The sequence below is a fragment of the Erpetoichthys calabaricus genome, chromosome 2 (assembly GCF_900747795.2).
Source record: "Erpetoichthys calabaricus chromosome 2, fErpCal1.3, whole genome shotgun sequence".
NCBI classification, from domain to species: domain Eukaryota; kingdom Metazoa; phylum Chordata; class Cladistia; order Polypteriformes; family Polypteridae; genus Erpetoichthys; species Erpetoichthys calabaricus.
Window position 1 is genome coordinate 208,890,281 of NC_041395.2, and position 25,171 is coordinate 208,915,451.

The 25,171-nt window shown below is 38.4% G+C and overlaps 1 protein-coding gene across 3 annotated transcripts in view; it reads right to left on the reverse strand.

Annotated features, from left to right (window-relative positions):
• Positions 1 to 213: 213 nt before the first annotated feature.
• Positions 214 to 25,171, reverse strand: part of lrrc71 (leucine rich repeat containing 71) — a 78,625-nt gene continuing 53,667 nt past the window's right edge. For all 3 annotated transcript variants that reach the window (XM_028795087.2, XM_051923076.1, XM_051923075.1), the window contains 5 exons: positions 17,711 to 17,828; positions 14,822 to 14,901; positions 12,646 to 12,754; positions 4,781 to 4,890; positions 214 to 348 (listed from right to left, as the gene is read on the reverse strand). In XM_028795087.2, the coding sequence (XP_028650920.2) occupies positions 244 to 348; positions 4,781 to 4,890; positions 12,646 to 12,754; positions 14,822 to 14,901; positions 17,711 to 17,828 (522 nt within the window). In that variant the 3' untranslated portion in view covers positions 214 to 243. The remainder of the gene's footprint in view (positions 349 to 4,780; positions 4,891 to 12,645; positions 12,755 to 14,821; positions 14,902 to 17,710; positions 17,829 to 25,171) is intronic.

The window sequence follows — 25,171 nt, forward strand, 5'->3', positions numbered from 1 at the left end:
TACCTGAGTTGAAGAAGCTGAAATATTTATATATCTAGATGGTAACAATATAGCATTTGATGTATATGCTTGCTTTAGCATTAATCAAGAATATATTCAAACATAAATTGAAACATGCCTGAAATTTCATATTACAACAACAACAACAACATTTATTTATATAGCACATTTTCATACAAAAAGTAGCTCAAAGTGCTTTACTATACTTTATATATATTATCAGCCAAGGGGAACAAGACCAGCTTATTCACCTTCAGATTTTAAAGCAGTCTTGGAGAGTGGGTCCCTTTTTGACAGTATTTCATTGATCTTGAGAAAGCCCTCACACTTTGGCGAGAATTTGTTTCTCTATAAAAAAACAAGAACAAGAAAAAAAAAAACACTTTTCATGAGCATGTAAAATATATTAAATGTAGACTATATTGTTAAATGAATATTTTTATAATATAAATATTTGGTAAATGTGGAGCACAGCTCTTCAGATAGCCTTGTTTTGATACTTCCCAATTTTACTGGCTTCTATTATAACAGAGAGAATCAAATGCTATAACAGTGAAGTTACAGACACAATGGCCTAAAGGCAATGTCAATGGCAAGGCCCTGGGTTCACTTATGACTCATAGCATGACCTTATTAATATGTCTGTGCTCTAAATGTTTACGTATCTGCCAAATAAAAAACATTATGGATTGAAAACTGCAATGTTTTCTTAACTTTTCTTAACTGTTTAAGACAACAAGCTCTTGGTATAATAACAAATAAGTACTTGCTTTTATAAATGTATTACTCCTTGACATTAAACACACAGTATCAGTCCTGATTTGCTTATTAAAGTTTTATATGCTATATTTTGTATATCACATGATGCATTTTTCTGTCTGATTAAACATACAGTATCAGTCCAAATTTTCTTTATAAAGTTTTATGTTATATTTTTATATTACACAATGCATTTTTCTTTCTGTGAAATAATTTGTCTGTCAGCTGGTCTGCATTTCATTTATTTTCAAAATTAATATACTTTTGGTAGGTACTCATTAAAAATTAGAATATGTTTTGATAGTAAAAAAAAACCCAAATGTAGACAAAAAAGTTAAATTAAGATCACATAAACTATATAAAGGTACAAAGTGTTGTTTAGTGGCACTAAAGTATATGCATCAGGTTGCTAGTTTAGTCACAAATACTTACTGTATGACAACAAGCAACTTGCTGAAGTTGCAAATACTCCAGGTATGGAGATGCAGTATACAAATTATAGTAGTATGTACTTTGAATTTCACAACAGATAAAAAAAATCATCAGCTAACTAAGTAAACAAGCAAAGAAATAAATAAGGCATATGTCATAAATGTCATACTTCCCTCCCCCCAAAATTTTTTATTATCAGTATACAGTAGCTGGAAGTAAGAGTGGACTAACAGCAGCTTCTTCTAGTTTCTTTAAATAAAATTCTATATATAGCGAGAATTTGCCTAGCACACTACTTTCCTCAGTGACACAAGTATATAGAACTGCTTCTTGTGGGATGTTTTCTTGTCTCTGTGACAGACATAGAGTTTGTTAGATTTGGCACCTCTAGGTCCAACATAGTGCCAGTCACTCAAAAAAATTCTCAAAACAATGTTCTTGGTCTAGTCTTATTCTGCACTCAAGTGTTTCTTCTTGCTTATACATCCACAATTTTGGGCTTAATAATCCATCCAATTAAGGCTGGTGAATCCAAACTTAGGATAATACAGAGCTGACGCCTATCCTGTCAGTTTTGTATGCATCACAGGAACCAACCCTGCATGGAATGTTGTGCATTACAGAGCACACACACACAACAGGACAAAAATGTTGATAACAAATCCATCACTTGTATGTTTGCAGTGTGTGAGGAAAGTTAGGGTAGACAGAGAAAAACTCACACAGACAGTGATTGAGCTGGGACTCAAGCCTAGTCTTCTGGAGCTGGGTGGCAGTACCACTAACAACTGGAGCACTGCGCCACACTAAGGTAAAAATGAGTGCTCAGAGATCTCACAGATCTATCTATTTTGGAGATATTAAATGCTAGATTAAGCTATTTTTTTTAAAGATGAATTGCAATTAAGTTCATCTTAATTACCACTAGAGAGTTAACTCATTTTCTAGCACTGTAGGTAATGACACAGTTAATGCTACAAAGAATCTGGTATGAAAGTTTTACTTCATCCATGTACTCAGCATAGAGTACAGTATTGCTTCAGTAATTTACAAAACTTCATCTGGCCTTGGACTAGTTTACCTCTCCCAACAGCCTTTAATAATCCATCCATCCATTTTCCAACCCGCTGAATCCGAACACAGGGTCACGGGGGTCTGCTGGAGCCAATCCCAGCCAACACATGGCACAAGGCAGGGAACCAATCCTGGGCAGGGTGCCAACCCACCGCAGGACACACACAAACACACACACACACCAAGCACACACTAGGGCCAATTTAGAATCGCCAATCCACCTAACCAGCATGTCTTTGGACTGTGGGAGGAAACCGGAGCGCCCGGAGGAAACCCACGCAGACACGGGGAGAACATGCAAACTCCACGCAGGGAGGACCCGGGAAGCGAACCCGGGTCCCCAGGTCTCCCAACTGCGAGGCAGCAGCGCTACCCACTGCGCCACCGTGCCGCCCCGCCTTTAATAATACACTTTTTTATTGTTTTCATATTTGTCTGTCTATAGTGATGTTTTATTGGACTTTGCACTTTATTATTCCCAGGAGAGTAGTCACCTGCTCTTAGTATAATAAAGAGGGAGAGAGAGTTTGGGAGCATGTACTGATAACAGCGAGTCACCACACCCACCACACAAAGAAACCACCTCAGGATCCCAGATTAGGACTCGAGTGCAGCCATGCAGTGGGTGACACCTCAGCACCACACTAGTTCAAATGGAATGGAACAGTGTGAAGTTTTTTTACAGTGGCTGGAGTGTCAATCCTGCCACCAACCCCTGAGATTTTCCTGCAAGTTGGAGGACCTGAGGGTAATAAAGATGCTTAATAAATACGTTTTTATAGGGAATTTATTGTCACATGTAAAATGTGAGAAAAACTATAATGAAATACTTGATAGCATGTGCTAATCACCATGTAGCATAAGTTCACTTTCCGGTACAATGATTTGTTGGGAATAACTTTTTTACCTCAAAACTTCTGTCTTCCTTACCTGCTTTACCTTAAAAGTCCAGTCTTTCTTTGCTAATGTATATTATTTCCAGCACAACTGCTTTCCTCCATCTCAATAATCATTGGACATGCAAAGAATATCCCCTGTACTCCATACATATGAAAATAATGATCCTAATAAGCCTAACTTGTGAAATCATCCCATCATCCTCTATCAAAGGTTTTGCTGTTGAAGGCGACAGGAATATGAACTTTGTGTCATACATCTCTGATGCAGTCAAGACTTCATTTTACTATATTAATAACACCTCAAAAGATCTTCTACATATTTGTGCATTATGTTATTAGTTTTGTTTATTGGTTTTATTTATTGCACATTAATTTGTTTATTAATTATTTTGCATTTTGAGTTACAGTAATTGTCATATAGGGCATGCATTGGCTGTCTGGGATGAATAGTTCTTAATCTGGCTGAGAGTCCTTCATAAAGGATTTTGTCATATATTTTCGGCCTGAGCCAGCTCAAGTTTGGAAAAAGTGGCATGAAATACTGTAGTGTGATCTACTGACAGAGAAACAGCACAATGTCGTTAGCAATGGTAGTATAATACAGTAGATAATGCTCTTGCCGTTCAAGCAGGGAATCTGGGATTGATTCCCACTCATTACATTAAACGTTTTCTTTAATCAGCCATTTCCATCACTATTTTTGCCATGGGCCTCAAGCCATCCTGGTTACGGGAACACCATCCATCCAGATGAGATGCCACTCCTTCCATGTCATCCATCAAAGTATGTATGTTAGTATTTCAGCCTTATTATCAACATTCAAGAATAATTCTGGGAAGTCCAAACTGGAATATAGGCCTTATGGACTCTTGATGCAGTGATGGATTGGTCTCAGTGAATCTAATATTTTCGGGTTTCTGTTATAGAGCATTAACTCCTTCTTTTATGATATCAGACTTCTTCCAAAGCTTTTAATGAACTTGTCAGCTCTCCTTATACCATGTCTGGTGACTAACATCTTGCTGTTCTAAAGCTTCACTACATATTTTACTTATCTTGGGACAAGTTCCTGTTTAGTTCTGTGCCCCTTATTATATAGAATTCTTTCCCTATGTTGTTTTGTCAGGCTCTATCAAGTGCAACATTAAAATCACAGATCATGAGCAAAATCTTCTCTGCTGCTTTTAGAAATATAATTCAAGAATTATTTCTCCAAAAATGTTATAAATGGTGCTTAACAATTAATTGTGTTTTCTTGTTTCAGACTGATTTCTGTTTTTTCCCTTTGTAGTCCATTGATCTCTTATTTCAATATTTTGTCTTTTATTTTTTTTCCCCCAAAGTGCACCTAGTACTGTATCTATTGATACTATATTCTTATTCTTACTTATATCACTGTTTTCATTTTTATTGTGTTTATTTCTGAGTTTCTGATTACTATATTGCAACTTTGTTTGCTCTCAAAGAGCCTTGCTGTAGTGTATGCTGTTAATGACACTATATAAATTAACTGGTTGACCAGTAAGATTCTAAATGAGTCTTTTTGAACTTCTAAAGTAGACTAAAACTAAACAAAAACTTCTCATTTTGAAGTGCACTGTTAATTAAGCACTCACCGTAACAGCAAGCCTCAAAAGCCCTGTGCCTGGCCTCCCTTTTGGAATATCACTTTGACTGAGCAAAACTGTCAGGAAAGCTTGCAGTGAAATCTCAGTAATCTGGTTTCCTGTGAAGAGGAAGAAAAGTATAGCTGATAAGTACTAGAGGGAGAAAATAAACTGATGCCAGGAACATCAAATAAAAGTTCATTCTACCCACCTCAGATACTCCTCAAGAAATTGTATTTAAATAATTAATAAAATCAATAACACAAAATAAAATAAACCACTTTTTAAAAGAAGGACATCATGATTATTACTAAATCAAAGAACAAAGCAGTTCTCTAAGGCAGCATGTCCCACCCTTTCATTTTCAACTGCTGCTTTATTCTCCTACTGAGGGTTATATATTAGAACTACATAAAATTTAATCTCTGAGCTGTTCACAATGAAAGGCCTACAAAAAACTATAAATAAAATCTAGAACTTTACTAACAGTTGGTGCTACTATTTAATGAATGTACTCTTAATAATGCATAATCTGGTTACAAAGAAAAGTGAGTACTATATTTCAAAGTTGTTTGTGTATGCTGTAGTAAACCTACAAGTCATAAAAAACAGTAACAGTAGTTTTATATACCAAAGGGTGTCTTCTTTCAAATAAATAAAAAGTTCCCATATTGTCTGCTCTCTTTCATAACTAAAATATGTGATTTACACATACAGTATATGCCAAGGCAAGCAGAGCACAGCTGAGTGAACCTGCTTTTATCAAAGATTCCACCAACATCGACCCACATATAGCTATAAAAGTTCATTACCATTGGATAACAGAGGTTCAGAGCATTCCAGTGATGTATAGATGTCTACGATTGGACATTCATAATACATTTCACAACCTTGCATTATAAACATGACATATATTGTGTGTGTGACACCTCGCCTTTATGCACTGTTACGTACAAGACTTCTGTCAGAGTGCATGGGCATTGTTTGGTTGACCTGCAATAAGACTTGAAATTTGTATTAGGGAAATGCCTTAAAAAAAAAGAAAGCATACAGATGAGGAAGTCCTAGAAAATTTACAGAATGGTATAGTGATATGGAATATGAAGACTTTGAGTCACATTTTGATGACAGTTTTTGCTCTAACAAGAATGATGTGTTTGCTGATGGACTTGATGCTTGATTTGTAAGTATTGCTCATAGTACAGCTTTGAAGTGTTGTAGTATGTGGTTTTATAGTTTACGCTTAATTTGTTCAATTATCATTCCCAGAGGCTGTCTGCTGTACGTTCTTCTTAAATTACTTTTCTGAGCAGCACTCTTCCAGGTTCATCTTAGTGTATAGGCAATGTAGCCGCTCACAGTTTCACATGGGAAAACCCCCTTCCCTGACTGATCAAATGTCACTGAATCACAAACTTCTATAGGGGACCGCTCTTTGAGCAAATGCATGCAGTTTCAAGTGGGCATTCACCATCTCTCCCCAATTGATAGAATGTGACTATTCCTTTCCACTGTTTTCAGTAGGCTAGTTTTTCAACTTGCATGCCAAACATGTGGTGTTCAGATTGATTGGACACTGTATACTGGCCCCTACATGACTGGTTTAGGTGTGTGTGTGCGTGTGTGTGCGTGTGTGTGTGCGTGTGTGTGACTAGCTTTGGGGCCCTGTCTAGGGCTGTTTCCTGCCCTACACCCAGGGCTGCCAGAAAAGGCATTGCCTTCATTCACACTGTGATGCAGAACTGGAATAACCTCATATGAAGATGCATGTATGTACTTAGTTTATTCAAGATGTGAAAAGCAAGAAAAAACAACAACAAAAAGTAAATACTTAAAAACGCACTAAATCTTTGTTGGAGAATTGCAACAGAAAGCAGGGGAAGATATGTGAATTGAGGCACAAAATCCCTAATCTACTATATTAAATGTAATGTCTCTCTGTCTTGTGGTAAAAAGAAATTGTTTCAAGGACTGGCATGAAAAATAACTTTGAAAGTAAAGGTCTTAATAAGTACATTTGAATAAATGAATATGTTTACTCACATGAGTAAATGTACATAGTTACAAACTGTTCACTTGCTACTTTAGTTTGACATAATGTATGTGTGTATATATATTTAATTTTTTAAATAAAGATATAACTGCAACTGCAATACTTGTTTTGAAAGATTGTTTAGGTGAAAGAGATTAAATGTTTCCAAAATGGGACACCAAATATTTCCAAAAAGAGGGAAACCTTGTGCTAAAGAGTAGAACTTTGCAATCCTGTGGGATATGACTTCTAAACTTTTTACAATGATAGCTGACAGACTGTGGCAAAAAGATTATCTGATTCCAGGGTTATGTATCATAAAATGTCTTAGTTATGTACTGTAAAATCCATTTTTTGGAGAAAAACTCCTAAAATGGCAACTTGTTTTGTGTTCTGTTTTGCTTATATTAATGTGATACAAAAGTTTTTCCTCGTATAAAGACATTCTTTACAAATTTGAAGTATTATACTCACTACTCTTCAGTCATTTGCAGATCCTTTATTATATAAGTAGAATAATAAAGTTTATGCTTGAGTATGTAATTTAGGGTGCAATAATGACAAAACCCCTTAGTGCATAGGGAATTAAATCAGGTAAATCAGAGCTAGACATTACATAGTAAATCACTGTAAAGATAGCAATATAAAGATGATTTCATACAAATCAAAACTTATCAGTTGATCACTGCTGGACATGTTCACCTTTTGAAATTCTTATCTTAAATAACAAACAAGACTTTTTCCAGTTCAAAAATTGATTGACTGCTAGAATTTACCAAATGAAATAATACAAGAAAAATGTTGTTTCTAGAAACTTGCAAGCAAGTTCTATCTTGGACCATGCAGATTAAGGTCACATGAAGCAATAACATATTTTACAAATAGTACAAAGGCACATACCACATCAAGGATCATCTTAACTCTTTCTTTTAAAATAAAAGAAGGAAAAAGCTACAACCTCCTTCTACTTGTACCAAGAGAAACCCTAAAAAGCATTTGATTATTAAAATATCAGCCTTACATCCATCCATCCATCCATTATCCAACCCACTATATCCTAACACAGGGTCACAGGGGTCTGCTGGAGCCAATCTCAGCCAACACAGGGCGCAAGGCAGGAACAAATCCAGGGCAGGGCTCCAGCCCACTGCAGGATCAGCCTTACATGTACCACTAAAATTGCAAACTAACCTTTGCTGCATAGTAGAGGTCAGGATTCCATTTCCCATGACTCAGTACATCAACATATGATTCAACTGTATGATCCTACATCAAGACTGTGATATAAATGCATATATTGTGGCAAGCGGCTGGGGGTGGCACCCAGCTGGGATGCCTGGAAGGACTGGAGGAGGGATTGCGCCTCCTCCAGACCACGCGGGGGCGACCGCTCTGGTGTCTTTGGGGACCACGGGAACTGAGCATGGAAGCTCAACCCTATAGGGATCCGTGGTCACCGCCAGGGGGCGCCCCAATACCTGAGGAGCCCTGGCCCTCAGCACTTCCGCCACACCCGGAAGTGCTGGGGGAAGGAAGACCAGGGACACCCGGAGTGAGGTGTCCTGGGCACATCCGGGTGATGATAAAAGGGGCCGCCTCCCTCCATTCGGGGGTTGGAGTCGGGTGAAGAGAGGAGTGGAGGTGGCCTGAAGAAAGAGGCATTGGATAAAAGCCTGGACTTTTGAGGGAATTGTTGAGGGTTGTGTGCTTCACTGTAAATAGTAAATCTATACTAATAAAAGGCAAAGCCCTCACTCACTCACTCACTCACTCACTCACTCACTCACTCACTCATCACTAATTCTCCAACTTCCCGTGTAGGTGGAAGGCTGAAATTTGGCAGGCTCATTCCTTACAGCTTACTTACAAAAGTTGGCAGGTTTCATTTCGAAATTCTACGCGTAATGGTCATAACTGGAACCTCTTTTTTGTCCATATACTGTAATGGAGGAGGCGGAGTCGCGTATCGCGTCATCACGCCTCTTACGTAATCACGTGAACTGAAAACAAGGAGGAGCCCCAAAGAGCGCTGAAGAAAACATTCTCCGTCAACCCCCACACTCCCCCCTCCATTCCGCACATCACAGCATTTTCATTAATGAAGTGACGTAATACTCCAGCTCCACCTTCTTCACAAGTTCATTCACCAATTATTTGTCAATTATATTTCACAGTAAGAATTTACAGCACGACTCAAACGCGGGAACGAAGGTAAATGACGTTAATTGTTGAGTGTCTTTTAATACTGTGTAAGCATACATATTAACACATGTGCAATTAAACGTGTGCATTTACGGGGTGATTTCTCAGGCTTAAAAGCTCGCCTTTTATTAAAAAGGTAAATGCAAACTGTTTTCGTTCTGAAGGGCACAAACCACGTTGGATTTCAGCCGTTAAACGCGCAAAAATGTCGGTACACCAGATAAATAAGTGCAACATATTATCAGCTGTATTGTATGCTTACAATACATATAGAAATGTGTTAATCGTTAACTAATAGTATGGGATGGTGTTTTTCGACTCTGCTTTGGAAAAATATGAATGCCTTGGGGCCGATCTGGAGGAAGGAGGCGCAGCTCCTTGATTTAAACGATTCCATGTCTTGGTGGGTTTGCGTAGCTTATTGTCAATATCTTTACACCTCTTTTTAAGACTTATTGACTGAAACGGGCTTTCACGAAAAAAGTTAGGGCTTTGCTACAGGATACACCCTCCACAAGTTAAGGAAGTAAAAATAAAAGGTATATATTTCTGTTTTATTTAAACTTTTTAAGTTCGTATGCATAGCCCCATTTGGCTGTTTTAGTTTTTTTTTTTCTTTCTTCAGTAATATTTAATCTCCTTAAAGAAAAACAACATATGCGTTTTACTTTTTTTGTATCTCTTTAGTAATATTTTAGTGTAAAAGGATAACCAGTATTTAAACCTTTTATGTTACTTTATAAAGTTATTTTACACAATGTTGAAAAATTAATAAGAAAGCTACATATTTTGGCAGCTGCTGCTTTAATTTTCAATGAAATGAAAAAAGCTCTCCAAGAGAAAACCTCAATGAAGAAGAAACAATTTGCACTATCTAAAAAGGAGAAACCCTCATTTATAAAGGTTTGCTGCAGATGACTTAACTGAAAATAAATGAATAGTTCCTATGTGTATAATACATATTTATCTATTTGATTATGCCTTTATTCCAGCAACTTGCAACATCTGAGGTACAATTTGTTACATTACTTTTGTTTTTTGCAGCACAGGCAGGTGAAGTGACTTCCTCAGGGTCACACAGTGGTGTCAGTACCAGGATTTGAACTGACAAGCTCCGGGTTTGCTGAAATATTACTGAAGAAAGAAAAAAAACAAAAACAGGCAAATGGGGCTATGCATACAAATGTCCATCCATCCATTATCCAACCCACTATATCCTAAATACAGGAGCCAATCCCTGCCAACACAGGGCACAAGGCAGGAAACAAACCCCGGGCAAGGTGCCAGCCCACCGCAGGGCGCACACACCCACACACACTCACACACCAGGGACAATTTAGAATCGCCAATGCACCTAACCTGCATGTCTTTGGACTGTGGAAGGAAACCGGAGTACCCGGAGGAAACCCAGACAGACACAGGGAGAACATTCAAACTCCACGCAGGGAAGCAAACCCGGGTCTCCTAACTGGCACCTTTCACTGCGCCACCATGCCGCCCGCATATAAACTTAAAAGGTTTAAATAAAACAGAAATATATACCTTTATTTTTACTTCCTTAACTTGTGGAGGGTGTATCCTGTAGCAAAGCCCTAAGTTTTTTCATGAAAGCCCCTTTCAGTCAATAAGCCTTAAAAACAGGTGTAAAGCTAAACTTGCAGCACCGCTATTCAATTACACTTGCCTAACGCCTCTCCTAAGGGGAGATACTGTGGGATCTGGGCATCAGTCAAAGCACCAATCACAGGCCCGATTAGAAAGCGGGAAGCTGTGATTTGTCGTCTCCCTCCCATGTAACAATCACAGCCCGTGTTACAACGTACTATGTATGTATGTGTATATGTATATGTGTGTATGTATGTGTGTATATGTATATATATGTTGATATGTGTATATATATATATGTATATATATGTGGATGTGTATATGTATATATATATATATATATATGTATATATATATGTATATGTAGATATGTGTATATGTAGATATGTATATATGTAGATATGTATATATATATGTATATATGTATATGTATATATATGTTTACATAACCTCTTTAACACACTACTTCTCTGCTGCGAAGCGCGGGTATTTTGCTAGTTATGTATAATAAACGTGTGTGGGTTGAACCATCGCTGTCCGCCTGTCTGTGTCCAGGCCAGCTTCCACAATGGCATAGTCGGCAGGATGCTCCGCCTGGTTCAAGGCGGGTTACCTGGTAAAACAAATCATTTGTGGATGGCCCGGCGCAGCAGGGGAGCCTACACACGCGCTGTGGGGGCGGCATGCACACAGCCCCGTGAGAGAGATTCACCCCACGGACCGCCACTGGTCTGCAGAAGGGCCGTTTCCCCCTGGTGCGAGAAGACAACGGGTGGTGCAGGAGTGCAGTGAACTCCTACGAGCTCGCCAATCGCTGGAAGCGCCCGGGACGGCATTGCGTCTAGAGAGGCCACGCCGAGGACGTTTCCTTGGACAGACAGGACCTGGGAGGTAAGTTCCCTGCTCGCAAGCAGCCGGCCCTGGAGGGTCGGGCGTGTTTTGTGTATTGCAGGCAGGGACTGCCCGGATCTGCGTCGGTGGCAGATGCGTGCCGGTCTGCGGGGCTTCGGCAGCCTGATGGCAGCAAGAGAAGCTGTGGAGGAGGTGTCGCTGTAGCTCGGGAGACCTTGACAGCTGCAAGGCTGTCCGGAGGCACGCCATCGTGCTAGGTGGAGGGGAGACAAGATGGCCGTGGATGGGAAGTCCCTCCCCAAGACAGGCATGGGATTGGACAGTGTGTCTAGAGGTCAAGAAACATTAAAAAACTGAGTACCATCACTTTATCATATAATACTAATTGCATACAGATGGGTGATCCACATAATTTGCAGTCCTTGGGAAGATAAGAAATCTTAAATTAAAGTAGTGATGTATCCAAACACAGGCTCTAAATGTTTTTCTTTCAACATAACCATTTAATGTTGAGAAAAGCAAGAACTGTAAATAATTCACAACTATCAAAAAAGCTTTTATTGATTAGTGTGTATGTTTGCATAGAATAAGCATTTACCAACTACTGAAGCTTTCCTCATTACTAAGGACAAGTGGCATGACCACAAATAGAGGTTCCTAATAAACCCTGAACTGGAATAACCAAGTTCAATAATGGATGGAAGGGTGTATGTTTTTATTAATGGCAGCTCCTTTGTATCAAAATAAAAAATGTCAATTTAGCTACAAAGTCTAACAATTTAAATTGGTAAATTGTAAAGAATATATTAAATCAAAAAAAGAAAAGGTAAGACAACTTTAGGGAAGAGGAAGAATAGATTAAAAACTCATAAATTCTCCTTGCTTTAATAAAACATTTACAAGAAATTGAGGCATAAAATTAAAAGATAATTTGACAGGGTAAAAACTATTCACATGATATGTTTTTGCTGAATTAAGGCAGCATCTTTTTATTCTTCCATCCATCCATTTTCCAACCCGCCGAATCCGAACACAGGGTCACGGGGGTCTGCTGGAGCCAATCCCAGCCAACACAGGGCACAAGGCAGGAACTAATCCCGGGCAGGGTGGCAACCCACCGCAGTTGTTATTCTTGTAATACTTTATAAATATTATGAAAGAAATGTTGCACTTCTATCCTTACCCATAAGGTTAAGGCTGGCAAGTATGTTATTTCCAGGAAGGAATATATTTCCACTATGGTGTTCAACGACATCCAGAAGAGGGCTGATAATTTCTAGTTGTTCGCATGTCTGTGATGGAAAAAAATAATAATAAAAAAATACAAATGTTATTCTAAAATGATGAATTTATTCTTCTTGGAACAGATGTATAGTACTCTATTTCGTGAGGTATGTCAATGCAAATTAATATTAAGACCGACACGCTTGGTGAATTCAGTTTTGTAGCCTTTATTCTGTAATAAAATTACAAAAGATGCTAATTTCCTATCTTATAAAGAACACTGATAAAAATACTACTCTTTCATTCCAACTTACAGGGAAAACTTGGGAGTTCGTGGCAGGAATGGCACTGTAAAAAACCTTACACTGTTCCATTCCATTTGAACTAGTATGGTGCCGAGGTGTCACCCATTGTATGGCTGTCCTCTGGTCCTAATTTGGAATCCTGAGGTGGTTGTTGTTTGGTTGGTGTGGCAACATGCTGTATTAGGGCATGGTCCCAACATCTCCCTCTCTCTCTCTGTTTCATTTAGCTTATTACCCCAGTTAATCTATGTTGATCGTTAAATTGTTTTTAATACAAACAAAAAATAAAATAGAAATGAACTTTCACCCTGCCCAACACATTGCATTCTTCATTGTATTTGCCAAAAAAGGTTCTAAGGCTCCCTGCATCACATAATTAGATAAACATAATCAGAGAATGGATTATTGGAAGAACAAGGGCTAAAAATATGGTGTCAGTAGACAAATGCCAAAACATGACATAAAATGGTTATGATGCTACAAAGGTTTGTTTTGTCAAATGGTGTCTGTAAAGGAAAGCTTTATGCAAGTTCTGTGGTTGAAAATTTTGCCAGCTAGAATATTGCATACATTTGTTTCACAAAATGACAATAGACTGACACGTTTTTGAGATGCTCTTGTTTTTTAATTTTAGCCATTTTAGAACCCAGAATTGCATTTTAGCAAGGGCAATACCTTACAACCCAAGGGAAGGCAATTGAGATGCCTTATTGAACAAAATAACAGGTTTCAACTGTATATTTATGATAGAGCTTTTTTCTATAACTTCACTAATTACTCATGTTAATAATATAAAATAATAAAATTTATAGTAATATAAATAAAGCATAATACACCGTTATTCACATGTGCTTAAGGGCTCGGGTGATGGTAGTTACCCATAGGACCAAGGGTTGGTGCTAATGCCTTCTCTCTTCCTCCCTCTGCAGAACGGGAGATTGACAGCTGATTGTCCTATGATGTCACTTCCATTGTCCACCCTCACCCATTTTCTGCCTAGGAGCCATATAAGCAGCAGTTCAGCCATCTTGGGGAAGTTAGATTAGGAACCCCATCTGAAAACACTTCTCCATATTTATTGTGTGCTTTCTTTGATTTTGTCTTTGCATTTGATTATACAAGGTCACCCAGTGGTGCTGCAAAGCTCTCACGTTGTTGTGTCTCCCATTTTACAATGCATAATTTTGAATATGTAATTGAAGAAATGCCAGGGCTGTGAAATGCCTGGTGTCCAGTTCAGCAATTCAACAGAAATCAAGACATGGATTATTCATGCTCTTTGAATATTGTCAGGATTTTTAACAGACATGAAAAAATTTTACGAAAACCGTTCGTAATAGCTTCAAAAATAAAGGAATACATTGAAAGAAAATGTTTATATACAGTACATCCAAAATCTGCATTAACCTAATGTTGAAATAAGGAGGTAAAATTTGATAAAAGAACAAAGTGCTGAAAAGGAAACAGTACTAAAACAAAAGTAAATATAAAAATTATGAAAGTATTATAAAACAATATAATCAGGATAAGCAGAGTGTTTGTAAGTCAGGATCTATATTATTTAAAAAAAATGGTGCTCCAAAAATTTTCTTGCTGTAGGCGACCACCTAGTTTGCCTAAATGATTTCAGGCAATGGCTGTGCTTTTGTAAACTTTTTTTTTTTATTTGGTGTGTTAATCTGACATTCTGGTAGTAAATAGATGTAAAGATACTGGTTATTTTCTGACTTACAAACAAATCAATAATTGGGCAAATGGATTAGCTTATAAAAATTAAATTGAACGTATGCAATTAGTTTCATCAGATGCCAAAAAGTAGTCACATCTCACCTCCTGCTCTGTGGTAAGTGGCCTTTTTTCTTTTTCTCCAGATTTTGCACCTTTTGCTTTAGACGCTTTTGTATCAGTGCCTGGAAATAAAAATACAATAGGAAAGTGGACACTGTGAGAAAAAATGAAGCTGAAAAATATATATTGCAAGGTTATCATTATCATTCTCTGCTGTTCTCGGGGAATATTTCCCAGGATAGTGTAAGAGGCAGCCGGGACACCCAGGATATGGAAGGATAGGGGAAGGCAGCTCTTTTAGGGCACTGCCTCCCCCAAGACGCTAGATGGCAGTTCCCCTGGAGTGTAGCGCTGCCCCAGATTCCCACAGGGCAAACTGGTACTTGGAGTTCAGTATCTCAGCTACCAGAGGATGTGGTGGAAGGACCATGGGAGACAAGGTTTCCCCCTAACCCGGAAGTATGGGCAGGCCACGTGAGCAGAAACACAGAAGTACTTCCGGGTTGGCCAATATAAAAAGACTGGACAGACCTCACAGAAGCAAGCCAGAGTTGTGTGGAAGTGCACTACACTTGCTGAGAGGTGTGGAGGAGAGCACTGTGAAAGAAGAAAAAGAAATAAAAACAAATTCATGGTGCTTTTAAAGTGTGTCATCAGTGTCTGGTTGTAAGGTTTGAGGAGCAACAGTGCCCTCTAGTGTCCACAACAGTCTACAGATGACTTTCCAATGTATACAGTAATCCCTCCTCGATCGCGGGGGTTGCGTTCCAGAACCCCCCGCGAAAGATGAAAATCCGCGAAGTAAAAACCATATGTTCATATGGTTATTTTTATATATTTTAAGCCCTTATAAACTCACCCACACTCTTATAAACATTTCCCGCACAATTATACAGCATAAATCCTTTGTATTCTCTTAGATATTAGGTAAGATTCATTGAAATTATGTATGTAAACACACTGTTTATATACAGTAAAACCTAAATATTATTTTAAAGATATCGAGCGTCTCCGATATCACATATGTTACAGCCATTACGACAGGCAGGCCACCAGCAATAAATACGTACAATGCAAGAAATATTGTATACAGTAAAAAGTGTGTACAGTGATACTAAACTATGTACATGTAATAAGTACTGTACGTAGAAAATTAATTATGTTACTCACCAACAATGACACAGCGACTTGTCCGATAACAATGAGTTTAATTTTACTGCCCAACAAAGGAAAGCGTTACAGCTCTTCTAAAGGAGCCTCTTCAGGCGATTGTGTAGCACCGCAGTTGTTCTTCTTCCGGCAGTCTTCAACCCAGATCCCTAAAGCAGATTCCATCCGGACTACCGCCTTATTACATCCACTTACAACTCGTTTTGCACCCTGGTTAAAGGACACTGCGGCCATAGATCTTATATTCTTTTCCTCCTTTTTAAATAAAAAAGAATCGTGGACTCATTGATTTCGTAATGGCGTCCTGCAGCGGTGTAGCTGTTCCCTTCCTTCAACATATCCAAAACTTTTACCTTTTCGGAAATCGTTAGCATCTTCTATTGGCGCTTGGGCACGGCCCCTGAAGCAGTAGCAGGAGCACGTTGATGCTGAATGAGCGAGACGAGACTTCCTGGTTAACGCAGCAGAATTGAATTCTGTGCTCCGTCGCTGAGCCAATCAGCACACAGGAACTTAACTGCGTGCTCTGATTGGGTAGCTTCTCAGCCATCCGCCAATAGCGTCCCTTGTATGAAATCAACTGGGCAAACCAACTGAGGAAGCATGTATCAGAAGTAAAAAGACCCATTGTCCGCAGAATCCCGCGAAGCAGCGAAAAATCTGCGTTATATATTTAGATATGCTTAAATAGAAAATCTGCGATAGAGTGAAGCCGCGAAAGTCGAAGCGCGATATAGCGAGGGATTACAGTACACCTTTTCAGGGAAGTATAAAGGAGGACTCCTTAGTACATGTTCAAACTACTCAACAGGCTCCTCTCTATCTCATGTCACACTGCTGAGCTCCTCACTCTCACCTTACTCCTCACCTTATAAAATTTATACCTTCACATATACCCTTACTCATGAATAAGACTCAGTGATACTTGAACTCCTTCAGTTGAGACAGTTGCTTACTCCTTACCTGCAGGAAAAATGCCACTCTTTCCTGGCAGGGGACCATGACCTCAGAGCTGAAAATGCTAATTTTCATTCCAAAGCACATCAATCTAAGATGTAACCTGTTCCAGTGCATGGCAGAGATTACAGTCTGATGAGCCCAAAAGGACAACATCATCAGCATAAAGCACATATATAACCCTTAGGTTTTTAAACTGATACCCTCCAAACCTCAATGGTGCCTTGATATAATGTTTATGAGAATCATGAAAAAATGAGTGGACAAAATTCACCATTCATGGAATCCAATTCTCACATTTAATGGTCTTAAGTATTTGGAATGCAACTCTTGCTCCACAAATAAAGGGACTGAATGACAGCAACAGTCCCAGAATTCTCTTGCAGAACTTTCAAGAAGACAGTGAAGGCAAAACAGTCAGTTTTTCCAAATCCACAAAATATATGTAAACAGGATTGGCATACAGTATATGTGCAAAGATAAAGAGCTGAGCCACTGTTCTATGGATAGGATGGAATCCACATAGCTCTTCTTTAAAATGATGTTCAGCCATCAAACAAAGTCTCCTTTTAAGTACCCAGGCATAGACTTTTTCAAGAAGGTTGAGGAGTTTTATACTATATTGCAAGTTTTTTTATATACCTATATATATATTTTTGGAATGCTCCCTGTAATTAATTGAATCAAAACCAGGTTCTGTGCTCTGAGTCTGCATTCTGTCAACATCATTGTATAAGAATAAATTGAATTAAATAAATTATCCTTGAACATGATTTGCTAAATGGAGTTAAAGAAACATCTTACCTTTCTTCCCTCCTTTACTCTCATCTTTCTTTGCCGCTGCTCCACCCTGGGTGCCTGCAGTACCACCTCCAGCACTGGCTCCACCAGCTCCAGCTTTCTCATCTTTCTTGGGTGATTCCTAAAAATTAAAAAAAAAATCTGATGAAATTATTGAAATAACTATCCCAGTTCACACAACAAAATCACTGTATTCCCAATTACATTAAATTTCTAAGTTGCGGATTGAAAGACCTTACAGTTATTTGAAATCTACTAAAAAATAGTTTTCTTTAAGTCAAATACATAATTACTAATAAACATTTCAATGTTTTCTCTTCAATTTTGGCTGAAGTTGCTTTTCAGTATTTGTAAATCCTTATATATTTTATGTAGCACCTTTTACACCAGACTGGATTCCGTTTTTGCACACCCTGAATTGGACAAGCAGGGTAGAACATTAATAGAACTAGTCATTTAGCCCATTACAATAACGGGCACTAGAACAGTAGTGCATAAACATTAGTAGGAACAGTCTATATTAAATGGCAAGGGACCTTGACCTCATTCTGTTTCTTGTCTTAATTTTTTTTTGTCAAAATTATTTTTGCAAGAAGCCTAAATTAAAATAATAATAAAAATAAAATAGAAACGTATATGACAATACATCCATCCATCCATCCATTTTCCAACCCGCTGAATCCGAACACAGGGTCACGGGGGTCTGCTGGAGCCAATCCCAGCCAACACAGGGCACAAGGCAGGGAACCAATCCTGGGCAGGGTGCCAACCCACCGCAGGACACACACAAACACACCCACACACCAAGTACACATTAGGGCCAATTTAGAATCGCCAATCCACCTAACCTGCATGTCTTTGGACTGTGGGAGGAAACCGGAGCGCCCGGAGGAAACCCACGCAGACACGGGGAGAACATGCAAACTCCACGCAGGGAGGACCCGGGAAGCGAACCCAGGTCCCCAGATCTCCCAACTGCGAGGCAGCAGCGCTACTCACTGTGCCACCGTGCCGCCCTATGACAATACAGTAAGTATAATTAATATTACATTTATCCTCTCCTGTGTGGCTGTTGATTGATGTGTTGTGTCTGTTTGAAGATCTCCTATCCTGCCTCTCTTTATTTTAGCTTGCTGTGGCGTCTCTCCAGCAAGTACTATGCAGTTCCCCAGCAAGTATTTTAATCTGTGCTGGCGTGCAGCTGATTATTGTATGTGCCACGACCATAATTCATTCCAAAACTCTGGTCGTAACCCGATTTGGTCATGACCAGAAGTAATTTCCCCCATAGGATTGTATGTAAATACAATTAACTTGTTCCAGACCGTATGAACTGTATGTAAATATATTTTTTTAAAGATTTTTAAGCACAAAAATAGTTAATTATACCATAGAATGCACAGTGTAATAGTAAATTAAATGTAAAAACATTGAATAACACTGAGAAAACCTTGAACAGAGAAAAGTAACATTGCAAGAATTCACGCTATAGCCTTACGAACCGCTCGCTGTAAACACTTTTTTTTAATGAGTTTTAAGCACAGGGAAAACATGAACATTTGAAATATCCGTAATTTAATAAACAACCAGGAAAAGTGACATTGCAACAATGCACGCTACGAACCGATCGCTTAAAACAGAAGTGAGGTGGAGGTTAAAATCCAATAGAAAAAAGTCTTCATTAAATACAACGAGGTTAAAAAAATGCTCAAATCAGTCTCTTTAAAAACAAGCCCGGTGCATTCTTTAACTGCCTTCTCGGCTTTACGCGGCCAGCCCTCTCTCTCTCTGTCTCTCTCTCTCTCTTGCTCGGGCTCTCTCTCTCTTTCTCTTTCTCGTTCGCTTTCTCATGCTCTCTCTCTCTTGCTCGTTCTCTCGCACTCTCTCTCGCTCGCTGCACAGGGAATGCACAGGGAGAGACTGAACACGTGCGGAAATCATAACTTCCCACAGACTTCCTATAAAGCCTCACTCCCTTCCTCTAGAATTCAGTTCTGTTTTGGACTCTGTCTTGTAAACTTGACTTACATTCAAACTTTTACTTTTTGCAGCCAGGATACAGATTATACGGGTGGCTGCCCCAAACCTTTGCCATGCCTCATGTCTCTTCTTGTCACACTGACTACAAAAAAGACCCTGACCAGTAAAGACATTCAGTTTTCAAAGTGCGCTGCTTTTTGCTCAGTAACTGATGCCTAAAGTTTAGTGAAATGACTGTGAAGTGTACAGACCAGATTTTCTAAAGTTTGGAAGGTTAAAAAACTTACAATAAGGTAGACTGATACACACTATTATGTCTGAGACTAGCTCAGAATGTTTTACAAACAAGCAAGGAACATCAGTTTTTATTTATTTGTTTTGAAAAGTTGGCTTTTTATAAAAATGTCTGGCAACTGAAAACACTCAAAAACAAGGGAGATAGTCTGTATCCAAGCCAAAAAGACACTATGCAACATTCAGGAACACTAAAGTTAGTGTTAGTATATAAACAAATTAAAAAGGGTCTGGAATGCATACCAGACCAAAGGTTCAAGTTACAAATAAACAGAAAACGCTTGGATATCGCTGGTCTTGGGACATTTACAGACATTCCAAGTCAGTGACTGGTTTTATTGCTGTGTGGCAACATTAAAAGAAACTTTCAAATGATGAATCTCCATGTATTTTTGATATTTTTAATATTTAGCCCAGGATGAGAAAGTGACATTCCTATGTGTCAACATACTGTACTACAGTATGAGCCTATTTATCCATTTTCTGCACCCTTTCACTAATTTTGAGTTAACATTAAGAACACCCTAATCCTTTCACAATAGTCATGAAATATGTGACAGGTCATGATGAGATAAGCCTGCATTGAATAATACTTTCTTGCATGCCACACTAACCTTTGAGTTTCCAATCAAACCAGTACCATTTTTGGCCCATTCAAAATAAAAAGGGTGTATTTCAAGCTGATATATTGCATTCAGTTACAAAACAAGACCATATGCAGTTTATACACAAGGCTCAAATGAGATTAGCTGGATGGGTACTCTAACCCTAGCCTTGACAGCAATGTGAAAATTTAAAGTGTATAAATTTCACACTTCTCTCTCTAGTACAATGCAATGACAAATTCTGGTCAAAAATGGATTAGGAAGTTTTTATCAAGCTAAATATACTTTGTTGATCTGATTCAAGCAAAGCCATCCCGTGTGCCACAGAAAACTTGAAACCTTTTTTTCTACAGTTAATGACTTTGCTGAACAACTTCATCTAAGGCTTAGTTTCTGAAATGTTTACTAGCAATAAAGACAATTTTTAAATATACACAAAAGACCCTGTAATTATCACAGCACCAAGACTTAAAAGAGTCAGTACTGTGGTCGCAACTTATCTAAAGGTTTTCTGCTTGCTGGCTTCAAAAGTGAAGGAATTATAGGACTTTGGGGAGCATATGCAATTAAGCTATTTTAACATTTAACTTGCTGTTTTTTGATAGAACTACCTAATAAAATTCCTCTGAAATTTTAATTTGGAAAGGTCTGAATTCATTAACATGTAGGCTGAATACAGTGTGAAGTATAGTGATCCTGGCCCTTGAATTCCAATGTGCCACTTGCGTACTGAAAACTAGTTGTTTATGGACCTCAACCTCAAACAGCTTGTTCCATCATATCCAACAGATTCATGACTGTACTGAAATCTGCGAACCAGGTAAGACACTGTATTAAGCTTAATATACTATGTAAGTGAATCCTGGCTGGGTTAAAGGAAAGATTCATGCCCAGCCAGGAGGCCATAATGGAAGGAACAGGCAAACGGGTTCACCAGGAGCAGATCATTCCCCCACAAGACAGATGGCAGTGTCCTTCCTACCTAAACCCAATCAGGACACCCACAGGGTGGCATGTGAGTTGGAGTCTGGAAATGCAACCCTGTCGGGGTCTTTGGTGCAGACAGAGCTGCTGGGGGAGGACTGCCCTGGTTTCCACACAACCCAGAAATTCTCTGAACGGCCTGGACAGGAGATCGGAAGCAGTTCCTGTGTCTGGTTTAAAAGGAAGCCAGCTGCTTTACATGAAATATGTCAAGAGGCAGCAGGCAACAGTCAGAGGAGGAAATAAGGAGAAAGATTGGTGATTTATTGTTGGTTTATTGTATAATTGTGGCTAAAAGTTGGAGAAGTGTTCATTGGAATGTGCTTTGTGGAATATAAAATCCTTTACTTTATTCAGACATTGTGGGCTGTTATTTTTGTGTCTGTGGTTTGGGCCTCTCTGGTACCCCCTTGTGGTTACAACTACTACTGTATGTTTATGGAACTATTTCAAATCTTTGGACAAGTTGGCTTAGATTCACATTAGTGGTAGGAAAAGATATGCATAACTATCAAAAATGTTTACATGAAATATATGCATGACTGTCAACAATATTACATAGCATGCGGCATTCAAATATTGAAACAGGGGCCCAAAATATGCCATGAAAAAAACACAATAACATTGTCATCAATGACTTGTTGAGACCTAGCAGAATGGATCCATGGACTCCTGAGACTTTTGAATTAGCTTGGTTTTAAATTCAAAAGACCAGACAGTGCTTTTCATTACTCCAGCATTCACGTTTGAGGTGTTTAATTCACTGCTACTTTGCTTTTTGTTTTCAGATAACAGTCATGTGGATTACCTATCATAACCCATCTGTTATAAGATTCTGTGTTTTATGCATCCTTATATGTATCCTTCTGCAGCACCGCTCCATTCTACTATTAGATAACTGACAGCAGACAGCAGACTGCCTATTCAAGTCAAATTTCTTAACCCGTTTAATTAAAAGTATGTTTTTGACTTTGCAGCCCCATGGTCAAAGCTGACTGAATGTTTTTTGGGTGTTGGCCCCTCCTCAATTCACCTGTAAGGCTGATATGCAAAGCAATCTAGAAAAGTGCTTGCCATTCTTGATAAATTTTTGTCTGGTGCACACTACCATGACATATTTAAAGCTAGTAAAATGTTTAATTTTGCACAATCACCCCTGAACTGCACATACATATGATCCACTGCTACATGCCTTGGTCTTTAACTCTTTCAGAGAGGATGTTGACTTTTGTCAAAAGGAGGGGTTGACAGGGAGTAATCAACTGTAAATGGTGTCAAGACCCTCAATTACAGTATGTTTTAGTTGGACTCTCTTTGCTAGAAGGAGTGTTAGATTCATTGGTTTGACTGAGATTCCCTGCGCTCACACTAGTACAAAGGAGCAAACAACAGCAAAAATGGCATCAACATCTGGTGAGAGATCGAAGTGAATGTGTAAAGCAAAATACTCCATGGACGAGGTATTGCACATTATCGCTGAATTGGACTCTGACTTATGGGATTCTGATTTTGATACAAGTGATTGAAAATGAATGTGAGGTACCAGCATCAGCTGATCGTGTAGCTGACGTGCCTATGGCAACATTCGCCTGTGAGGACTGCCACTTACAGTGACAAGAGGTACAAACCAGATAACAATGCACTACCACCATCACCGTTGCCCCCCATCCCTCACCACGTGAAGACAGCCTGGGAGCCAGCAAGCCACTCATTCCTGGCAACCAAAGCATGTGGCAACAGATGTTGTAAGTTGATTTCTGTGTGAAACCATTGCTTTGTGTGCTTTTTAGAAAACTTTGTTTTTGGAAAAAATAAAATTCAGCCCTCAAAGAGTTAAATAGAATTGTGCATATCCATGCTGGCTGAGAAGTTAATTACAAAACGTTAAAACCTGACAAACAAACCAATCAATGCAAAGAATTACTAAATAAAAACATATCACAAAATAGAAAATTAGTACAACAAGACCTTGGAAGGGAAAGAGAGACAGATAAATTAGAGAGATGACCTAAAGCAACAGGTGAGGTTAGAAACATTATAAAAAATGCAGAAGGAGAGTTAACAGGTGATGAAAAAGTGAGGAAGCAAAGAGTGAGTCAAAGTGTAGATACAGAGAAAAGAAAGAAATGAAGGAACTAACCTCATTTATTTTAACTTTTGAAGTAGGAGTCATAATTATAACACATTATGAAGAATAAGGAGATTGTATTTTCAAACAGTGAAAGACTTAAGGTTATATCATATTACACAACTTTTCCAGTAATTTTCAGTCTTAGCCTGTATTTAGATAATCTTAGCGAGTTGAGGAAGTCAGGGGCATTATCCTGTGAAATCACTTTGCCTCATGTGACATAATGAATGACTCACATCAATTAGTCTGTAACTCTCCCCAGTAAAATAAAACAGGTTTGATATTGTCCACAGTTATAGGGGCATTCTCTTTGTGCATGAGAGCTGACAATCAATGAATGCTGACTTGAAAGTATAATGCATTTAATGTAGCGGTGAGAAGTAAGGAATGCAGGTGTTTTGGACCTCATGAATACAAAAGGAGCTTGTCTGTCTAATGTATTGTATTTTGCATACCACAACAGAATGGAACTAAGAAAAGGTGCATAAATTGCTGTTGAATTCGCCATAGCTGTTAACTCTTTGTACAGCACAAGCTTCTTCAGGCAGCATGCTACTGACTATCAGAAAAAAGGGGCAAGCATAGCTGTGGTAAATGGCTGGAACTCAGTAAGTGTGACACGGATAGTGGTTTTCAGTTGTTTAAACTAACATGGTCCGGCAATGAGATCAGTAACTACAGCTAGGACATCTGACATACACCATGACTAGAAGTTACATAATGTAACAACAACTAGCTGAAAATCTTAAATAAGACTTTCAGAAAATGTCAGAAAAGATACCATACTATGAAAGCAATAAATTCTTTCCCATTGTGAGTTAAGGTAGAATGAGTGATTTCCCTATTTTGCTGTGTTAAGTGAGACCAAATAATCAACAGTATCATTGAAGTCTTTCACCTCATTTCTTGTATCCTTATAGTTCAGTAGTTAAAACAAGGACAAGAATAATTGTTTTAAAAAAATCCCTTTGTGACTATATAAACCAGATCTATAATGTGTAACAAGATGAACAGTCTTCTCAGCAATTAGTCAGAAGTAGTTGACAAGGAGAAGAGTAAAGAAGAGAAAACTCTTCTTGGATATGTAGGTGATTATAAAATAATACAAAAAAAGAAGATAAAGGATATATTTACAGAGACAATAAATTATAGTAAAGCATGATATCAGAGAAGATATTTATAGACATATGTTCATAAGAGACAAGAATATACTGTATAACAGGTGGACTACAAAACAAGTAGGGGTGAAAACAAATTGGAAGAGTCCAAAAGAGCTAGAGAAAATTTTTAAGAAAAGCTCAAAGACAATCAATATTGAATGTAAAAAAATGAACAAGGCACAGAACAAATAAAGCAATCACACATTTCATAATACAAAGAACGGTATTTTTAACAAATAATCCTTGAAGTAAAGTGCAACTTTGCAGTGCAACAAAAAAATGTTTTTCACACCTTTCATTCATAGCAGCT